This window comes from Solanum dulcamara, chromosome 7 (assembly GCF_947179165.1).
Source record: "Solanum dulcamara chromosome 7, daSolDulc1.2, whole genome shotgun sequence".
Taxonomy (NCBI): Eukaryota; Viridiplantae; Streptophyta; class Magnoliopsida; order Solanales; family Solanaceae; genus Solanum; species Solanum dulcamara.
The window spans coordinates 8,148,700-8,168,436 of record NC_077243.1 but is presented as its reverse complement, the minus strand read 5'-3'; the positions used below and the strand labels follow the sequence as shown (position 1 = coordinate 8,168,436).

At 33.3% G+C, this 19,737-nt stretch overlaps 1 protein-coding gene across 1 annotated transcript; it reads right to left on the bottom strand.

Annotated features, from left to right (window-relative positions):
• Nucleotides 1-218: 218 nt before the first annotated feature.
• Nucleotides 219-6,479, bottom strand: LOC129895587 (serine/threonine-protein kinase STY13-like). The gene is made up of 6 exons (XM_055971313.1): nucleotides 5,872-6,479; nucleotides 3,569-3,690; nucleotides 1,663-1,859; nucleotides 1,386-1,560; nucleotides 824-958; nucleotides 219-671 (listed from the first exon to the last, which is right to left on the bottom strand). The coding sequence occupies exons 1-6, from the start codon at nucleotides 6,206-6,208 to the stop codon at nucleotides 465-467; spliced, it is 1,173 nt and encodes a 390-aa protein (XP_055827288.1). The 5' UTR covers nucleotides 6,209-6,479; the 3' UTR covers nucleotides 219-464.
• Between the last annotated feature and the right edge of the window lie 13,258 nt (nucleotides 6,480-19,737).

The following is a 19,737-nucleotide window of genomic DNA, read 5'->3' as shown; positions in this document are numbered from 1 at the left end:
TTAGCATTTTTCTGTAAGTTGCCGGACAACATTTATTAGAGAGTGTTATCTCAATGTAGATACAGTTTAAGCTACTTATTTCATTGTGTGAATATTAGATTTTGGCTAATTATTTTTTTTCTAACGTTCTTAGGAATTATGTTCAATCACAGAATATAACTAGGCTACTATGATATCGACTCGCGACTAAAAAATGGAAGGAAAAACACAGAGAGACTAACAAAAAACAGTAATCAAATAGAAAAGAAGAGGAAAAAAAAGAAAGATTGGGAATATGTATTATAAGGAAAAAGAAAACAGAAATGTGTAAGCTTTACATCAAACCAAGAGAAAAATGCATTCAGCATAGCTTCTCAATAGAACTGTTCAAATACTCTGGCTCTACAAGTTCACTTCCTTAGTCAAATATTTGGAAATTGAGATGGAATTTACCTACTTTTGTATGTCTGCGTGAGATATAAGCTTCAAGGTCCCCTATGCCTTCGGAAACAGAAACAACCCTGTTGTTGATCAACAGGAATCATTCCTCCGCCTTTTGATGTATCAATAGCCTCTATCAGAGATACTACCTCATCCATCTCAGGCCGTTTGTCAGGGTTAGCGTCCCAGCATCTCTTCATTACATTAGCAAGGGAACTTGGGCAACACCTTGGTATATCTGGCCTTAGATTCTGCGTGGGACAAGGGAAACCAAAGTTAAATAAGGTGACAAAAGCATATAAGCAATAAGAAACCAAGAACTATATATTCTTCCATGATCTATCTGTCTGCTTCATATGTCATTACTTATGTCCAAGAAGTGCTAGGAAGTTGGAGAGTTTACCTGGCGAACCACAGCTGAAGTTACTTCTGAGAAGCTGAGGTCAGGATATGGCATGTCGCAACAATATATCTCCCACACACATATGCCAAAACTGTACACATCACATTTTCTATTGTATGGATTGCCATTGAGAACCTATAATTTTAGCATTCAACAATTCAGTAATAGTGATTATGTACAACTATTATTACCTTTCAACGTTCTCATTCTTGAACATTATATTTCCTTCTTTTGAAACACTTTCACCAATTGACTAGATTTAGGGGAGTTATTTCCCCTAGCCTCCCATCACCCTACCCAGGATGCTAGGAAAAGATTTAGCTTATTTTGAACAATTAATGCTAAAAATTGTGTTCTGTAGTATGTATAGTTATACAGATCAAAAGGAGAAATGGATCTTGGCGAAAAAGAGGGAACATTTTGCGAGTAAGAGTAGCAGGAAAAAGCTTTATGTATGCTGAGTCTGGTTAATCCATCAAAAGAAGAAAATGACCAAACAGATTACTGACGGTGAATGAAGGATAGTGTGGAAAAGTAAATCCTACTCCACTTCCAAAATTACCTCAGGAGCCATATATCCAAGGGTTCCGGTCTCCCCAGTCATGTCATTAGGATTAGAAGCCTCAATGCGAGCAACCCCAAAATCAGCAATTTTTACTGTACGTGTCTTATCCAATAGCATATTCTCTGTCTTGACATCTCTATGCACAATCTTTTGCGAGTGAAGGTAACTTAACCTACAAAGTTCAAATGTTTGACCTTTACTCAGATAAATGGTAAATGGTAATATATATTTCAGGGGTGTTCGAAAGACATGAGACAGTCAAAGTTCCTATTACCCTCTGGCCATATCGAGTGCCATCTGCACAACAACTTTGAATGCCAGCTTCCTTCTTCTGTTCTTTATAAGGTAAGATTTTAAGGCACCACCCGGAAGGTATTCCACAACAACGCAGCATATGTTACTAGGCATGCCAATATGACCATTTTCTGTTTGTAAATTGAGCCCAGAAGAGCCCATAGTTGCCCCAATGAACTGCATTAAATTGGAGAGATATTAGATGTTTTATGTGAAATAAACAGTTTATTAGAAAGATATGGGTACATCTAAGCAAAATCAGTTAGTATGCTGAGATATGAGGAAGGACTTTGGACATTTGAAGTTGCCCATAATCCAATGGTCTTTATGTTGTGTAAGAAATACAGCACTACAGATTAGACATCCAAACAGCAGAGGCACATAGTAAATCATTGTAAACAGCAGCCTGTAAAATTAACTGTAAATGGAAACTGCAGTTGTTTGTTACAGCCAACAAAAGATACAGGCATGCTCCGCATCACCCTCAACTGTCCTTCAGGCATCATTCTTTCACCTTCACTATAAAGGTCTCTTGTAATCAATGAATGAATTTTGTATTTCATTTGCTTAAACCAGAAATAACACATATGATGTTTTTTTATCCTCACAAAGATGTTTTGAGAATCAAGATATTTGTGTTCTGCATACGAAGAGAAAGCTAAAGCACATCAAATATCAGAGAGCAGAACTTGACTATCAAATTATATCTTGTTGGGACAAAATTCAAGAAGATATTATTGCAAATTCCTGACCACCTAGCATCCTGATAGTTGGAATTTAAGGTTCATCCATTCAAGTTGACCTAACATGTAATATGCCTTCTCTTTTCTCACTGAAAAGTTAGGTAGTGGCGCCTTGCATATTGTACTGTTAACAACCTTGTTGATATGAAATTCTAATTCCGTCCATCAACCTTGCTGGTCAAAAATTTGCAAAACTTCCCAAGATCAGCATTTTCTCCATCTTCATTATAGAAAAGTCATCTCAACCTACCATTATCAACTCAAAGAATTATGTTGTTATTTACGCGCTTATAGAATTAGATGAGTTGGTTCCTTTGCTCTACTCTTTTCAGGAAGGTATCACATTGTTGATTGATTTAGTATCAACAGCTACTAATACCAATAATGACAACTGCTTGAGTTTGTGCTCCAAGACAACAAATTAAACAGATACATAGATGCTCAACAATATCATTATGCCAAAGTTGCAGAACTGAATTAAAAAGAAAGCATTAGCTTCAGCAATTTGACAGAATGGTGCAACACTCAAATTTCTAACACAAAGATAAGAACACTTTTGTACAAAGCCTGTCATCATTCAAATTCAGGAGGTCACAAGAGAATGACACGCATAGTTCTCAATACTACTAATCAGAACCTGCTATCTATCTTGGTCATCAAAAAGGGTGAATTCGAAAATTATGCCCATATTCTCACTACTGACTTCAAGAACCACATGCTAAATTGGTCTCTCGACCACAATCTACTTTCCTGCTTTAGAAGCCACCATCTCTCATATTTGTTATCAAAAACAAATTATCTTACTTTAATTTGGATATTACTAATTAGGTATCTTTTTTCTAAATTACGTCTAAATGTTGAGTAAGCTATGATTTGCAATACTTAAATCACCACCAAACTAGCCGTTACAGAACTGCTCTACCAGCAATATGTTCGCACTTTGTTAGTGAAGTAGTGAAAAGAGTATAAGCTGAATAAAAGGTAGCATATGCTGGAAATTACTAGTAGATGAACCACAAAATTTTTAGCCCCTTTGATATGTTGTGACCAAGCATTTAAGACAATTAAGTTTCATGCAGAAGCAGTAGCATCTAAGAAGTCTTAAATCTTTCCCACATAAAAAGGTTAGAGTTTGAGTGTCACCTTAGTAACATTAGGATGGTCAAGCTTATGCCACACTGAAACTTCTTGTGTAAAAGCTGCCCTTAGCGATGCTATTTCAGCATCTGTTCTGTGGCCCTCTTCCCCCCAGTCCAGTAGTTTCACTGAGTATCACAGAGGAATACAAAATGTGCACGTTAATAAGACCACTATTTCGCGGTAGTCATATTAACTCATTCAAAAAAATTATTAAGAAGTTAAACAAGAAAATTTTATTAATGTCCTGTAGCAGTGACAATGACAACCATATTTAACAACAAAAACCTAATTAAAAGAAGAATTAAAAAACAAAAAAGAAATAGTATACATTATGAGAGAGCAAGAAAAATGAGATCCAGAGTTGTAGGATCAGTTTGCCAGGCATTAATGTTTTGTATTACTTTATTACTTGAATAACAGATTGAATCACATGAAAGTTCATAAATACAGCAACATTGCAAGACCAGCTAAAGTTAATGCAGTCATCTGCAACTTGCATAATTCAACCCAAACCCGTGCCGTTATTCACGGATTCCATAAGAATACACTCAGATTACAAGCCATCATATCACTATACAATATTCATTCTGTTACCCCCAACACACTCCAACCGAAAGAAGAAAACTAATAAATAATTCTGCTCCGTATCTTACTTTCTTTTTTAGAGCCCGTTTGGATTGGCTTAAAGCCCCTTTTCAGCTTTTGGACGTGTTTGGCTAATGCTAACTTTAAGCCATAAAGTTCTTAAATCAGTCAAAAATGAAAAGTTAGGATTCCTAACTTTTTTTTTTCTAAGTGTTTAAAGTCATTTTCTTTGACCATGAAAATTACTTTTATATCCCTTATATTTTAACTAAATTCTCAAACTACCCTTTTTATTCTTTTAACCCTAAAATTCACATCATTTTCCTCATTTAAGCACTTTTATCCAAACACTCAACTGCTTATTTATAAAAATAACTTTCAGCACTTTAAAGTTCTAAAAGCACTTAATACATAAAAGTTACTTTTTTTAAGCCCATCCAAACGGGCTCTTAGTCTTATTTATTTATTTATTTTACTTTCCTTTTCTAACAACTCTATAATCCTAACTTTCTACATGACATGTTTAAAATCATAAGATTAAGATGTATTTCGATAGTATATTTAGTTTAAGACCACAGAGTTGAAACGTCAAAACCAGACAAACAAATTAGAACGGGGGAGTAATAATAACAGCAATCATAGGAAACCCTGAATAAAGTAGATTAAAAAAATTGTTATATCCAGCAGCCTATAGAACATTAAAATTGAACCATTAATAGGCCCACAAAATCAATAGTGAACACAACAAATTATGATGTACCTTAGCACAAATTTTCCACTATTTACTATAGAATAAATGACTAGCCAAAATTGTAAATGCAAGAACCATTTTTTACCATTCTACTCTGTTTAAGTTCCTAGTACCTATTCTTCAAGATGGTATCATCCATGCACTATAATTAAATAATTGAAAGGATAAAAGAATAATAAAATAACTTCTCAACATTACATAAAAGGAAAATAGACCGACAGTCCCAAAAAAATGCTCATCCCGCGGTTCCCTAACAAACTCTGCTCCCTCTAGAAAAAGTTGAAAATGATAATCATTTCATTTAATTTATGTGATACCGTTGAAAATTTGAGAATCTGGATTCATTTTTTGTCACAATTTTCACTTCTGGCATGCTATATTTCAACGGATTGACATAATTTTCTACCATGTGTAGATTCCTATAATGATGGTGTTTTTTCAAAATCAAACTTTGTTGCTCAACATCTTGAATTAGCCATAGTTTTTTTTATACATTGTTTAAATTTTTTTAGCTGTTGATTATTATAAGTATAATTTTATTTTATAATTTTCAATTAAATAAATTTTATATCAAAAAACTTTTGAAGGGTCGTTTGGTCGGAAGATTAATTATTTCAAAATAAATTATTTCACCATGTATATGAGATAACTTATCACATTATTAAGATATAAATAATAGGATAAATAATATCTGCTTAATACCTCCAACTAAACATCTTGCATTTTATTCCTTGAATTATTATAAGTTATACCTCACGCCAAATTTTGAATCTTGAAATCTTAACTTTCCACATAAATTGGCATAGAAGATAGATAATAACAATAAAAAAAATTCTTTTAAAAAAAGAATCGAAGATCAGGGATAATTAAGAAACTGTATCACACAGGAATCATTGAACAGAAAATTTCCCGAATATGGTACTTGAATTAATCAACAAATAAAGATTAAAAAAAGAGGGAGGTGACTGACCGGCGACATCTTGACCGTCGTAAACGCCACGATGGACGGTACCAAAGGTACCACGAGCAATGACGCTTTTGATGATAAGTTTCGAAGGGTCAATTTCCCAGTCGTGTCTTTGCCTGGGTTTGACGGAAGAAGATAGAGAGAAGGAAGCGGCAGCGGCAGTGACGGTAGCGGCTGCGGCCGTAGCGGTAGAGTAATTAATGCAGGAATCATCCAACGGTTTCTTCTTATTGGTCTTCTCCATAGTCCATGTTCTGTTAAGGTGTCTCTCGAGCTGCTCATCTAAACTCTTCAAATCAATCTGATCAGCTCTAACAAACCCATCACTTCCTTTCTCCATTTCGTTTTCTACGTATTCCCCAATTTTTTCTACTCTGTTGTTGAAAATATGGAATAGATATAACGTGCTGGATTGGAGGGTTTGGTATTTATTGCTTACTAGTTTTGTAGAGAGGAATTAATTAAGGGAAAAAGGGGGAAGGAGATTGGTTCAGGGGAAAGAAGAAGAAGAAGAAATGGAAGAGAGGAGTAATATGAGCAGCGCCATTTGGGCACATGGAATTGCCTCAAGACAAGGTGTATTACTTGACCCACTACTCTTTTCTCATTTATTTCTTCTTCTTTCCATCTACTTCTACTTATACTCTCCTCTTCTCTTTTTTTTTCCTTTCTTATAAATTTATTTTAATTTAATTTTTTTACTACAGATTTTCATTTTATTTGAAACAATTTATAAATAGCACTATTAGCGTTTACTCTTGCATAAAATGTTAGTAAGATGTATTGTAAATATTAAAACAATAATAATAACTACTGAAAGTAATAAAAAATAGAATCTAGACTGAAACTGAAAATAATAACAGTATTTGAAAAATTAATGTCAGAACAAAAATCGAGCCCACTGAATACACAGTGTGTCCTTAAGAAAATTATTCCCCTCAACGTACCCGAGATTTTAGAATCTTTCCTCCCAGGATAGAACGATTTACTCACCAAAATAGAGGTACTGCAAATTCCGGTGTCTGTGAACCACTCGAAGGCAGTATATCACACGAGTTTTTAAGAAGTGCAGAAAAGAAGAAAAAGAAGAAGATGTCTATCAGAATTTTCGTATTGAGCATTCTGAGGATTAACAGATATATATAGTCTGTTTGCACCTTTTAAGAAAAAACACCTGTTGGGAAAATGTTTGTATGTTGAGAAAAGGTTTGCAACTTTTCGGACAAGGTTGCAACCTTTCAAAAAATCCGTTGAAAAAACGGAGGGAAATAATTTTTAAATTAATCCGGGAAAGAATCGGATCGGTTCATGGGTCAGGATTTTCCACTTAATTAATTAAATAAATTCGTATCCGTAGCCACCGTAGCCATAGCTGTAGTCGAGCGAACGACAACGATGACGCGACGGGGAGACCCTCTTCTTGACCCTTTACCAACATGAAGGAGTGCTTCTACTTTTAAGTAGGAGACTTTTTCTTTCCACCATATATGTGGGACTAATGCTTATTTCATAAAGCAAGAGAGAACAAATCATTTTTCTTTCCACTTCTTTTTCCCTCCATTTCTTATTCAACCTATCAATTAAACCCAACATAAAATAATAGTGAGATTTTGCTATACTTCAAACCGTAGTAACACTTTGATTTCTAAATGTAGTAGAGGACATGTACCCGCGTATATTCTACATTTCATCCTAATTGAAAATTGCACGAATACAATATCTAATTGCAATTGTATGTGTAAATCAATTATATGTGTATGTATGTATTTTCAAAGCAAAAGCTAGATATATATTTGTCAATTGTATGCGTATGTATGTGTGGGAAGTAATCCTAGGATTTTCACTAAGAGGATTCAAGATAAGAAAAAGCAAACACCGAGCTAACCAAAGAAAATTTAACATCTATTATATATATACATAAAAATTAATTCTAATTAAATATAAATTATATAATTTCTGAACCTCCTAGCCGCAAGTTAGCTATCTATATCCTTGGAAGTAACGGCTAGAGTGTTTAGATACGTACATACACATGTTTAAGTGTACATGTGCAATAAAATTATGTAATCACGCTATTTTATGTAAGAAAATTTTTAAAAAATCAAAGTACCATTATAAAAATAATAATACGTGGACCAAAATTATCGTATTTTACTCACAAAAAGTTAAAGAAGTATTAAGAGAAACTTAGAAATTTATGCAAATCATCTACGACAAGAATAGTAGTTTTGGAACAAAAATTAAGAGCTTGATTCTAATATATAAATATTTTTTACCAAATTTAAGAGGTAATAAAATCACTTATTACTAGGCAAATACTCCCTCTGTTTCCTTTTACTTGTCAAAAATTTTCTAATTTAATTTTCCTTTTTACTTGTTAAATTTGACAAATTAAAAAAGTACAATCTTTTTTTTACCTATTATACCCTCAATTTATTGAGAGAGTTAATATCTTTGGTATCAAAATATTTTGAAATTTGGATTATGACTTTAGTGATTAATAAAGATAAAATGATAAACTCACCATATCAATAATTAATTTCTTAATAGATGTGTCAAATCAAAAATTGACAAGTTAAAGAAATAACATCTTTTTATATTTAGCAAGTTCTTAATTTTAACGATTTTATTTTATCCTTAATGAATGACACCCTCTTGTACAATGGCATATCAGTCTCTTTATTATGTTTAAATTAATTTGGATATATGAGATACCTTTTATTTAAGATCAAAATTCACCAATAGGGGTTATGGTGCAGTAATGGAGTTGTTTCACTCTTAACTAGAGGTTTCGGATTCGAGCTCTGAATATGAAAAAATTATGTTGGGAGTGTCACCCCCAAATGGAATATCTAGTAAGCAATCTGAATTTAGTCGAGGCTCGACGAACTTGAAATAGCGGACGGAAAACCAAAAAAAAGGATCAAAATTCAAAATAAAATCCTTATATTCTTTAATTTTATGTCCATATAAACTTTAACAGATAAAATTGAAAGAAAGGGAGTACTTAAATCAAAGTAGTCGGCCCAACTATTCGTATCGTTCACGTAATAATATATAATGTTTGGTTTTGATGAAAAACATAGCTATATGAATCGTTGACTTGAGTTACAATCAACTTAATTATATGAAAATAAATATTTCATGATAAAACCTATCAGTTTTTAACAGGTTGTATAAGTAATTTTAAACACAATATAAAACAAGAGAAGTTGTAAACTATCATTTCAAACACCCATAAAAAAACAAAGAAGTGAAATGTATTGCTACGTCTCTAAGTTGTACACAATTTTCCTCGTCTCAAAATAGTTATCGTGATTTTCATTTACACTTCTTTTAAGAAATATTAATTAGGAGAAATGATTGATTATTTTATCTTTATTTATTTTTTGAAATATATTATTTCTTCATTGAATGTTTAGTAGTATATTTATGTTTCATACTCGAGTATTTAGTCTTCAAAACGATCACTACTAACCGTGAAATATAAAAAACAATTTTAATTTACAGAATAAATATTTTGAGATCCATTTTACACAATTTCGTTTAGGAGGTTATTGTCAAAAGTGGGAGTTGACTTCACATGTCCTTTTCTTATTTGAAAAGGAAAACTAAATGTATATATATTTTGACTAACCAGCCTCTATCTTTCTGATTAATTAAAGTTGGCAAAAAGGCTATCTTTTGAGTGATTAAATCACATCATGATGAATGGGGAGATATCGCTAATTGATTAATTACAATAATTATGCTAATGGATAGACATCGAATATGAGTAATAAACAAGTGATTTGTGATATAATAATATGATTTTGCATGAGAATAAAGTTGATAAATCAATTGTTCCAATAGTAGACAAACACTTCATGATAAGATAGTTCAATTACTCAATCGATCCAAAGGGGGGCAAAAAAGCTATTGGATTTAGATGGGTCGAAATGAGTTATCATGCTTCAATCATGTGACCAACGAGGTATAATACACCATTAGAGAATATGACATTAGTTATAAAATTTATGGGTAATCTCTAATTTATAATAATCGCTAAATAGATCGTTAAGTCGTAACTAAATATGATCAACATGAAATGATTTTTTATTGTTTAGCTATGAAATTTTGTCCATCGCTAATTTCTTATTCTCTAATAATAGTAATAATGTTGGATAACTATGGTATAGGAGGGGCAAATATGCAATTTGGTTTGATTGAATTTAAATGGGTCAAATGAGCTAATTCAATAAATAAGTTATTGTCCAGAAAGTTAATAAGAAAATATCATAGAAATACTGACTGGGTGAATTATTGAAAGAAAATGACCAACTTTTTGTTATAACCAAGATCAGGTCCATGTTGGTGTTTTTACTCTTAGCTAAAACTTGGCAACTCATAGCCAAGTGCAAAAATTAAAAGGAGAAAAAAATGGTCTCCTTCTCCCTAAATTGCATAAATCGGAATTTTTATTAGGAAAAAGATATTTTTGACCCAAAAATAATAATAATAGGGATATTTTTGAATCAAATTATTAATTTCAACAATAGTTTTGGATCAAATTATTAATGTAAGATATTTTTGTTCAATTTCACATAGTTATTCCTCCTGCAGATTGTATGACCCATCAACATTAAGCTTGAAGGAACCCATAGGATGGGTAAGTAAATTCCATTACTCACGCTTTAACACTTTTTCGGTGTGACCATATTCTTGATATTGTTGAAAACGTTGTGATTTATGTATGTACATACACAAATTTACATTCCCTATATACTGTGTATCACCTGTATATCATGTGTATATGTGTATGATATACCATATATGTGTGTGATATGCACAATATACATTGGCGGAAATCTTATTGAAGGGTGCTGGAGAACAGGACTTCGAAGAGATATCGTGTGGGTTGAGAAAAAATGGAAAGAAAAAGAGGTAACATTGTAGGATTTACTCGTTGCCAATTCTCTTTGAGTTACTCCCTTTATTCCGTATTAAGTGAATTTTTGAGGGATTTTTCATTATTTAAAATAATTGAATTGTTCAAAGTTCAAGATAGATGTTTGAAACTTTTTTCATAATTGTCCTTTCATTTGTTGAAGTTTTATATTTGTAGGAGATAAACCACACTACTTGCAACGTTATATTTATGATTTTACAAAGGGCAATAGTGGAAAGTATGGTTCAAATTGTGTCATTGAATGTTTTTCTTAATATGTGTGCATTGCCTCACAAATTCACTTAATATGGAATGAAGGGAGTACCAATTATTTTTATTTAGTTGGTAGAGTGCATTAACAAATATAATGCATGCATTAATTTGAAGTATTAGTACGTAGTACCTTGTTTGGTACACTTTTTTATGTTATATATAACTAATGTTACACTCTATAGTGTATTAAAACTTGCATTACTAATACCATGGATTTTTAGGTATTAGTAACGCAATGAGATTTAATGCATGCATTAGCATACTTAAAAACTCAATTGCCCCTCGAAAGTTTTTTTAACATCTTTTTCACCGTATGTGTGGAAGGTATCTTTGTAAATAAATAATTTAATTTTTTTTTTATGCAATGCATGTTATTTTTAATACATCAAAGCAAATAATACATAAGAAATAAATAATGCAAGCATAACTAAGACAAGCATTATTAATACACTCTATTTAGCATTATACACTCTACCAAACCATCGCTTAGAGTTGTATATAAGCATTGATGTTCAAATTAATTGGACTGAGATGATTGGATCAAGGTATGATAAAAAAGGGAAACTTACATAAATATACAATATTAAGAAAATATTTACCATCTACAGCAATAAAAAAATAATACTGAACATTTATAATACATTTATAATACAATTTTAATACATATTGCAGAGAACTATTTATAAAACATATATAATACAAGTTTTATAGATGTATAATACATTTATCACATACTTTAATAGACTTATAATATATTATGTCAGTTTCTTACTACACAAACATAATATATATTTTAAAACATTTATAATACATTTATATTATATGCATAATTCACTTTTAATACAAGTGTAGATTTATCATAATATTGCTATTTATTGCTATAAACGGTAATAAATAAAAAATATCGCTAAAATTAGTAATTAATTTTTAAAAAACACTCAATCAAATAATTTTTTCGATAAAAAATGTGTCATATGCCAATTATCTAATTCTTATCGAGTTTTAATTTGTTTTTCTAATAATTTGCTTGATTGCCAAATAATATTAATAAAAAACAATCTTCTTCTTTGATATAAGTGTATATAACATATAAACAAAAGAAAAAAAATTACTCAAATATTTTAACAAGTTTTATTTATGAATCAATTTGATGTCTATATACTTTATGTTAGTAAACAGATGCAAATCGAGGGAATAAATAAACTTATTTTGATAGTGTAATTATTGTCCTTAAGAAATTTAAGTATCTCACTTCGTTATTACAGGAATAGCCCATCGTTGACTATTTGATAATATATCCAATTTTTTTGGTTTCAACCAAGACAAGAAGTGTTTGCCAACACTTCTACTTAATTCTATCGTATTAATGAGGGGCATGTTTTAGGGATAATAATAATGTAGATGGTCATTTGGTTATTTTAATTATTAAAAAAATGGTTATTCGGTATATAATCATATATATTTGGTATATATTTATGTATATTCAGTATATATTTCATGTATAGAATGTATAATAATGTATATTCAGTGTATAACTTATGTATAAATAATCTATATTGTATAGTCAGTGTATACTTTCTATGACTTTTGACAAGCAATATTGTATAGTCACTGTATTTTTCCTATGATTTTTGGCTATTCTTTATGTAAATAAAACATGGTTATACGACAACAACAACAAACCCAGTATAATCCCATAATGTGGGGGTCTGGGGAGGGTAGAGTGTACGCAGACCTAACCCCCACCTTGAAAGGTAGAGCGGCTGTTTCCGAAAGACCCTCGGCTTTAAGAGAGGACAAGATAAAAGGTCAGATAGGGGCAAACATATAGAAAACAAGATGAAAACAGGAATAGCAAAATGGAAAGTCGTGGTAGAGTGGTACGGGAAGAAGGAGGCATAACTACAATAAATAAATAAATAAGATAAGATAAGATAGATAAGACAGTCAAAGTACAACGGCGCCACAACTATAAACAGCAATACAATGCAGAAATCAAAAGGCAATAAACAATGAGCAGAACTACAACTACTATGGTGCAAAAGATGAATCACTTAGCCTTTAATCCTAATCTGAGTCCTCCACAAAGGAAATTATAGTGCGCTAATGCGCCTACTAATAGGGTAGGATAACGCGACTATGTACTAGCCTTCTACCCGAATGCGGGTCCTCCACATACTCCTATCTAAGGTCATGTCCTCGGTAAGCTGTAACTGCGCCATGTCTTGTCTAATCACCTCTCCCCAATATTTCTTCGGCCTACCCCTACCTCTTCTGAAGCCATCCATGGCCAACCTCTCACACCTCCTCACTGGGGCATCTGTGTCTCTCCTCTTCACATGCCCAAACCACCTAAGTCGCATTTCCCGCATCTTGTCTTCCACTGAGGCCACTCCTACCTTATCCCGAAATGCCTCATTTCTAATCCTGTCGCTCCTGGTATGCCGACACATCCATCTCAACATTCTCATCTCGGCTACTTTCATCTTTTGGACGTGAGAGACCTTAATTGGCCAACACTTCGCCCCATATAACATAGACGGTCTAACAACCACTTTGTAGAACTTGCCCTTAAGTTGTGGTGGCACCTTCTTGTCACAGAGCACCCCGGAAGCGAGCCTCCATTTCATCCACCCTGCCCTAATACGATGTGTGACATCGTCGTCAATCTCCCCGCTGCCTTGCATGATAGACCCCAGGTACTTGAAACTACCTTTCTTTTGGATGGCCTGGTCACCAAGCATAACTTCCGCGCCAACCTCATGGGGTGTCTCACTGAACTTGCACTCTAAGTACTCTGTCTTGGTTCTACTCAGCTTAAACCCTTTAGACTCCAAGGTGTGTCTCCAATCCTCCAGCTTAGCGTTAACTCCGCTATGACTCTCATCGATCAGGACTATATCGTCCGCAAAAAGCATACACCATGGCACCTCACCTTGAATTTGTCGCGTCAATACATCCATCACCAAGGAAAATAAAAACGGACTAAGGGCTGATCCTTGATGTAACCCCATCACAACTGGGAAGTGCTCTGAGTCTCCTCCTACTGTCCTTACCCTGGTTTTGGCGCCCTCATACATATCCTTGATCACTCTAATGTACGCCGCCGGTACACCTTTAGCCTCCAAACATCTCCATAGTATTTCTCGTGGAACTTTATCGTAAGCCTTTTCTAGATCAATGAATACCATATGCAAGTCTCTTTTTCTCTCCCTATACTGCTCCACCAGTCTCCTCATAAGATGGATAGCTTCAGTAGTTGAGCGTCCCGGCATAAATCCAAACTGGTTCTCTGAAATAGACACGCCTCTCCTAACCCTCATCTCCACCACTATTTCCCACACTTTCATAGTATGGCTTAGAAGCTTGATACCCCTATAGTTGTTGCAACTCTGGATATCTCCCTTGTTTTTGTATAGAGGGATTAGTACGCTCGACCTCCATTCTTCGGGCATCGTTGCTGTTCTAAAGATGACATTAAATAACCTAGTCAGCCACTCCAAACCTACCTGGCTCGTGCTCTTCCAAAATTCACCAGGGATCTCGTCAAGTCCGGTCGCTCTTCCCCAGCGCATCCTACGCACAGCACCCTTAAGCTCTTCGACCGAAATACTCCTGCAACACTCACCAACACAACGCCTCCCTGTATGTTCCAAATCTCCCAACATAATCTCTCTGTCTCCTTCTTCGTTTAAGAGTTTATGGAAGTATGACTGCCATATCTGTTTAATGAGGGTCTCTTCTACCAATACTTTTCCATGTTCGTCCTTAATGCACTTCACTTGATCCACACCGCGTGCCCTTCGCTCCCGTATCCTGGCTAGCTTGAACAATTTCTTATCCCTGCCTTTTTCTTCTAGTTCAGCATAAAGGCGTTCAAAAGCTGCCGTTTTTGCCGTCGAAACCGCCGACTTCGCCTCCTTCCTCGCTATCTTATAAAGTTCCCTATTCGTCCACTTCTCCACCTCGTCCTTGCTTTCTATCAGCTTCGCATACGCTATCTTCTTCGCTTCCACCTTCCCTTGCACTTCTCCATTCCACCACCAGTCCCCTCGGTGCCGGCCACGGCTACCTGTCGAGACTCCCAACACTTCCCTTGCTACAACCCTAATACAACTAGCCGTCCTATCCCACATAGTGTTCGCATCCCCACTACTATCCCAGGCCCCCATATCCTTCAATTTCTCCCCCATCTCCAAGGCGCTAGTCGTGGTCAAACTCCCCCATCTGATCCTAGGCCGGTCATCCCCGATCCTCTTCTTCCTCGTCATCTTTATCCCTAAATCCATCACCAAGAGCTTATGTTGGGTCGTAAGGTTGTCGATCGGAATGACCTTACAGTCTTTACACAGACCTTTATCATCCTTCCTAAGGAGTAAAAAGTCTATCTGGGTCTTAGCCACCGCACTCCGGAAGGATATCAAGTGATCCTCCTTTTTAGAGAAACTCGAATTGGCTATCACCAACCCAAAAGCTCTTGCAAAATCCAACAATGAGACTCCTCCTCCATTTCTGACCCCAAAGTCGAAGCCTCCATGCACATCATCATACCCTCCCGAAGTAGACCCGATGTGCCCATTGAAATCCACTCCCACGAAAAGCTTCTCAGTAGACGGTATGCCTCCCACTAACTCGTCCAAATCCTCCCAAAAACGCATCTTATCCTCCTCGTTTAAGCCTGCTTGCGGCGCATAAGCGCTAATAATGTTCAACGTGTTCCCTTCAACGACCACCTTAATCGACATCATCCTATCATTGTATCTCCTAACCTCCACCACCTGATCCCTTAAGTTACTGTCTACTAAAATGCCTACCCCATTCCTATTCTTCGATCTACCAGAGAACCAAAGCTTATACCCGTCTACCTCCTTAGCTTTAGAACCTACCCATTTGGTCTCTTGTACACACGCTATATTAATCTTCCTCTTCTTTAGGATCTTAACTAGCTCTATGGATTTTCCCGTCAACGTCCCAATGTTCCAAGAGCCTATTCTCATTCTAGACGCTCCTTTAACCTACTTACCCCTCCTAACCCTCGTCCCCGTCCCCGTCCCTGAGTGAGAACATGACCCTAGTCTACCATCACTATCCAAAGCCACGAAAACGTGTATGAACTAATAAATTATTCGAAGGTTTAAAGTTAGCAAAATGTAACTACAATTGTATGAGTAAGGAATAAATAGGGGAAGATATGGGAACCGGAGGTACCAACTCCAGTTGAAATAAACCTGATTTCTAAGGTGATGTTCACAACGATTTTTGAGTTGTGCGGATAGCAGATCTTGGGTTGAACAAATTCTTGGGCCAAGCACCCAATAATGATTGCATTTAATGAAGCAGTATTTCGTTGAGGAATTTCGTCGAACACCTTCAAGGCACCAATAAGGTAACCCTGCAAAGAAGATAAGAAAACAAGAGAAAAGAAAAATACCTACAAAATGTTTCTCTAATGAAACAATATATATGTAAAAGATAAATTTGCTAAACAATAGATAGGAGATGCAAGCTAAGATGGAGAAACTTCAGGATGACATGAATAACACAATGCAGCAAAATGGGGTATACAATCTGTGTTCCTCCTCAAAGATCGAAACTGTACATCTATTCTAACACTTTAGCTCAAATCGGCCCAACTTTTAAATAAGTCAATTAAGGAAAAATTACCAAATTACACACCTTATATTTCTATATTTTCAATTATTCCCTATAATTTGTAAAAATTTCAAAAAATTCTTTTCTGATACATAAGAATGATGCTGATACATCGCGATTTGATACGTAAGTCCTTTTCATGATACATCGCTAGTTGATACAAACCAAACACAAAATGTATCAGTAAAATATAAGTTTTAGTGCTATTTATGTTGTGTTCATGATATATTAGGTGTTATAAGCTGATTCATAAGTTTTATTGATATTACAATGTTTGGTTTGTATCAACTAACGATATATCATGAAAAAGACTTATGTATTAAATCGCGATGTATCAGCGTCATTCATATGTATCAGAAATCTGAAAAAAAAGAGGAAATTTGGGTAATTACCAAAATAATCGAGATAAATTGTAATTGAGTTTTTTCACAATGAGATTTAATTAATGGTCAAATCTTATTGTATATTTGGAGATCTTGAATTATTCTTTCGGTCTAGGTTGTGCATGCCTTGCCAGCTCTTTCCTGTTCCAATTCTTGAAGTTATTTTTTTTAATGAGTTTAAGTTGTTGTAGTGACGATTTAAAAAATATTTATATAATTAGATAACTTAATAGCTACTTATAGGTAAATCTCTTGAAAAATATTAATAGGTAATCTGACAAAAATGATATCTAATCTGTTATCACTAGTTAAATTCTGATATAAAATAAAAGAAAATCAATCATTTACTCTATTAGCATACACAACTTAATCTTTTTTTCAATTGTTGGCTTACAAATATATCGTTATAGGCACAAGGTTGTGTTCGTGGCATGGCATGGTTACTATTGATACCTGGGTCTTTAATCAATATTTATAATTAAAATTTTAAAAAGGTTTATAAATGACATTGATTAAATATGTTAATGCTAGATCTGGATATGTTGCAATAATAATTACAAAATAAAATAAAATAAATGACAAGTGTCTAGCTACATTGTATTTGTCAATTTGACGTAGATAATGATGAGAATATTCATCAATCATCACGTTATGTTGATGCTAACAGAGCTGTTATATTAGGCAAGTTGTTGAATTTAATTCACGTGAATATCTGTGGACACTCCATAATCCAATACATTTTTTCTCCTTTTTTGGTCACAGAATAAGGTTAATCAATATATTATAACAAATCAATTACAATAATTACAAAACCTCCCTTTTCGTGTTTTGTGTTTTCTTTTCAATTCTTGTTTTTTGTATTTCTCAAATTTCTGATTCGATTTAAAATATAAAAATATTTTGGGTGGTGGAGTGGTTGGGGGGTGAACCTTTGAAAACACTATTCATAGTGTTGAATTTGGACGGGTTTAGTTAATAAATATGCATGGAAATGGGTTAAAATGCGAATCATAACATAACTTTTTCAATTCTTACTAAGTTTTAATTATTTTGTTTATTCTTTTATAATTTTTAGTATCTTATAAATTGTTATTTTTATTATGACTATAGATAACATATATATTTTAAAAAAATGTTTTTTTTGAAAATATTTTAACAATATTTTTCATAAATCAATTTGGATTAGATATTGACCAAATTTTAATGTTCTGAAATAAGTTGTGCTGAAATAGACTGAGCTAATAAATGAGCGGATTCATAATTAACTCAAACTTAAACGAATAAGGCGAATTATAATTTCATGACTTAATTTTGTTGTTTCAAGCATATCAGGCCACTAGTGATCAACCTGTTAGGAGCTCTTTAACTGTACAATTACAATTTTATGAAGTTTACATTTAACAAACTGATTTGTCTTAGCTATAAATGATTTTTACCGTCGTGCATATAATTAGTATACCGCAAGAAGTTCATGTTGGAACCCATTAATTACATAACTACTAGAAATATTTTGACAAAGTAAAACCTTCTCATCAACACATAATCAATCGCATCTTGGTAAAGTAGAATTGATGGAAAGAAAAGAGATGTCAACACATTCGTTTTTTTTTTCCAAAAATACAAAACGATAACAACAACATATCCAGTGAATCACTAAATGAGGTATGAAGAGGGTAAAGTACACACAAACCTTATCACTACCTCATTGAGGTAGATAAGTTGTTTTCGAATAAAAAATAATATAATAATTTAAAATGATAATAAAAAGATCCGAGAAGGTATAAATGTAGATCCAATATACTAAAATGAGTTCGTTGTGTTTTGCACCCTTAACATATAACTTTTTTTGTCATGTGCATCATGTTCTAATTTTTTTTAATTTGATTCGCACCCTAACTACTTTATTTTCCTGCAAACAATGAAATTATACCTTATAGAATTTTCCACTAGGACAAAATTGAACAAATAATAATAATAATAAAAATGAGTCTGATAGCTTTATGGATTTTTTGCCACAATTTTAAGTGCCAAAATGGACAGCTATGGATTCACTCTTAACGAATTAGTTAAAGAATGCATTATATAAAATTAACTAATTTTAAAAGTTTAATGTTAACAAGGGCAAATTAGTTGAATTGTAGTTCTGTTAAATAGGTTTAAAGATTTATTATAAAAAAATAAAACAAGGAAGGTATAGTGTAATAATACAAACCACATGGTGGTTACTGATTAGTTTTATGAAGCAAAATATGAGAGAAAGTCTCTTTTTAATCCTATATTATTTTTAAAAAATTTAGGATTTGTTTTTTAATTTTGCTAATTGTTTTTTTTTTTAAAATAAGAATGGTTTTATTATTTTGCAAGAAAATAACTACGTTAGATTGTGAATCACAATTATATATTTGTTAGAGGTGTAAAATACAATTGACCCAACCAATAATAATAATAATAATAATAATAATAATAATAATAATAATAATAATAATAATAATATATTTAAGGTAACAAGTATTAATGTGTACCGCAAACATAAAAAGATGCCGTTTCAGTCTAATTCCTTAACGTGGGCATCTAGAAATATTCAACTCTTCAAGTCCTATTTGAAATTTGAGATTCACATGTCTCAATTTTCAC

Excerpts from the sequence above, each read along its gene's own strand:
- LOC129895587 (XM_055971313.1), bottom strand. The coding sequence starts at position 6,208 with ATGGAGAAAGGAAGTGATGGGTTTGTTAGAGCTGATCAGATTGATTTG. Across the intron at positions 1,860-3,568 it reads ACCATCCTAATGTTACTAAG|TTCATTGGGGCAACTATGGG; the intron begins GTGACACTCAAA and ends AATTTAATGCAG. Across the intron at positions 1,561-1,662 it reads GCACTCGATATGGCCAGAGG|GTTAAGTTACCTTCACTCGC; the intron begins GTAATAGGAACT and ends TGAACTTTGTAG.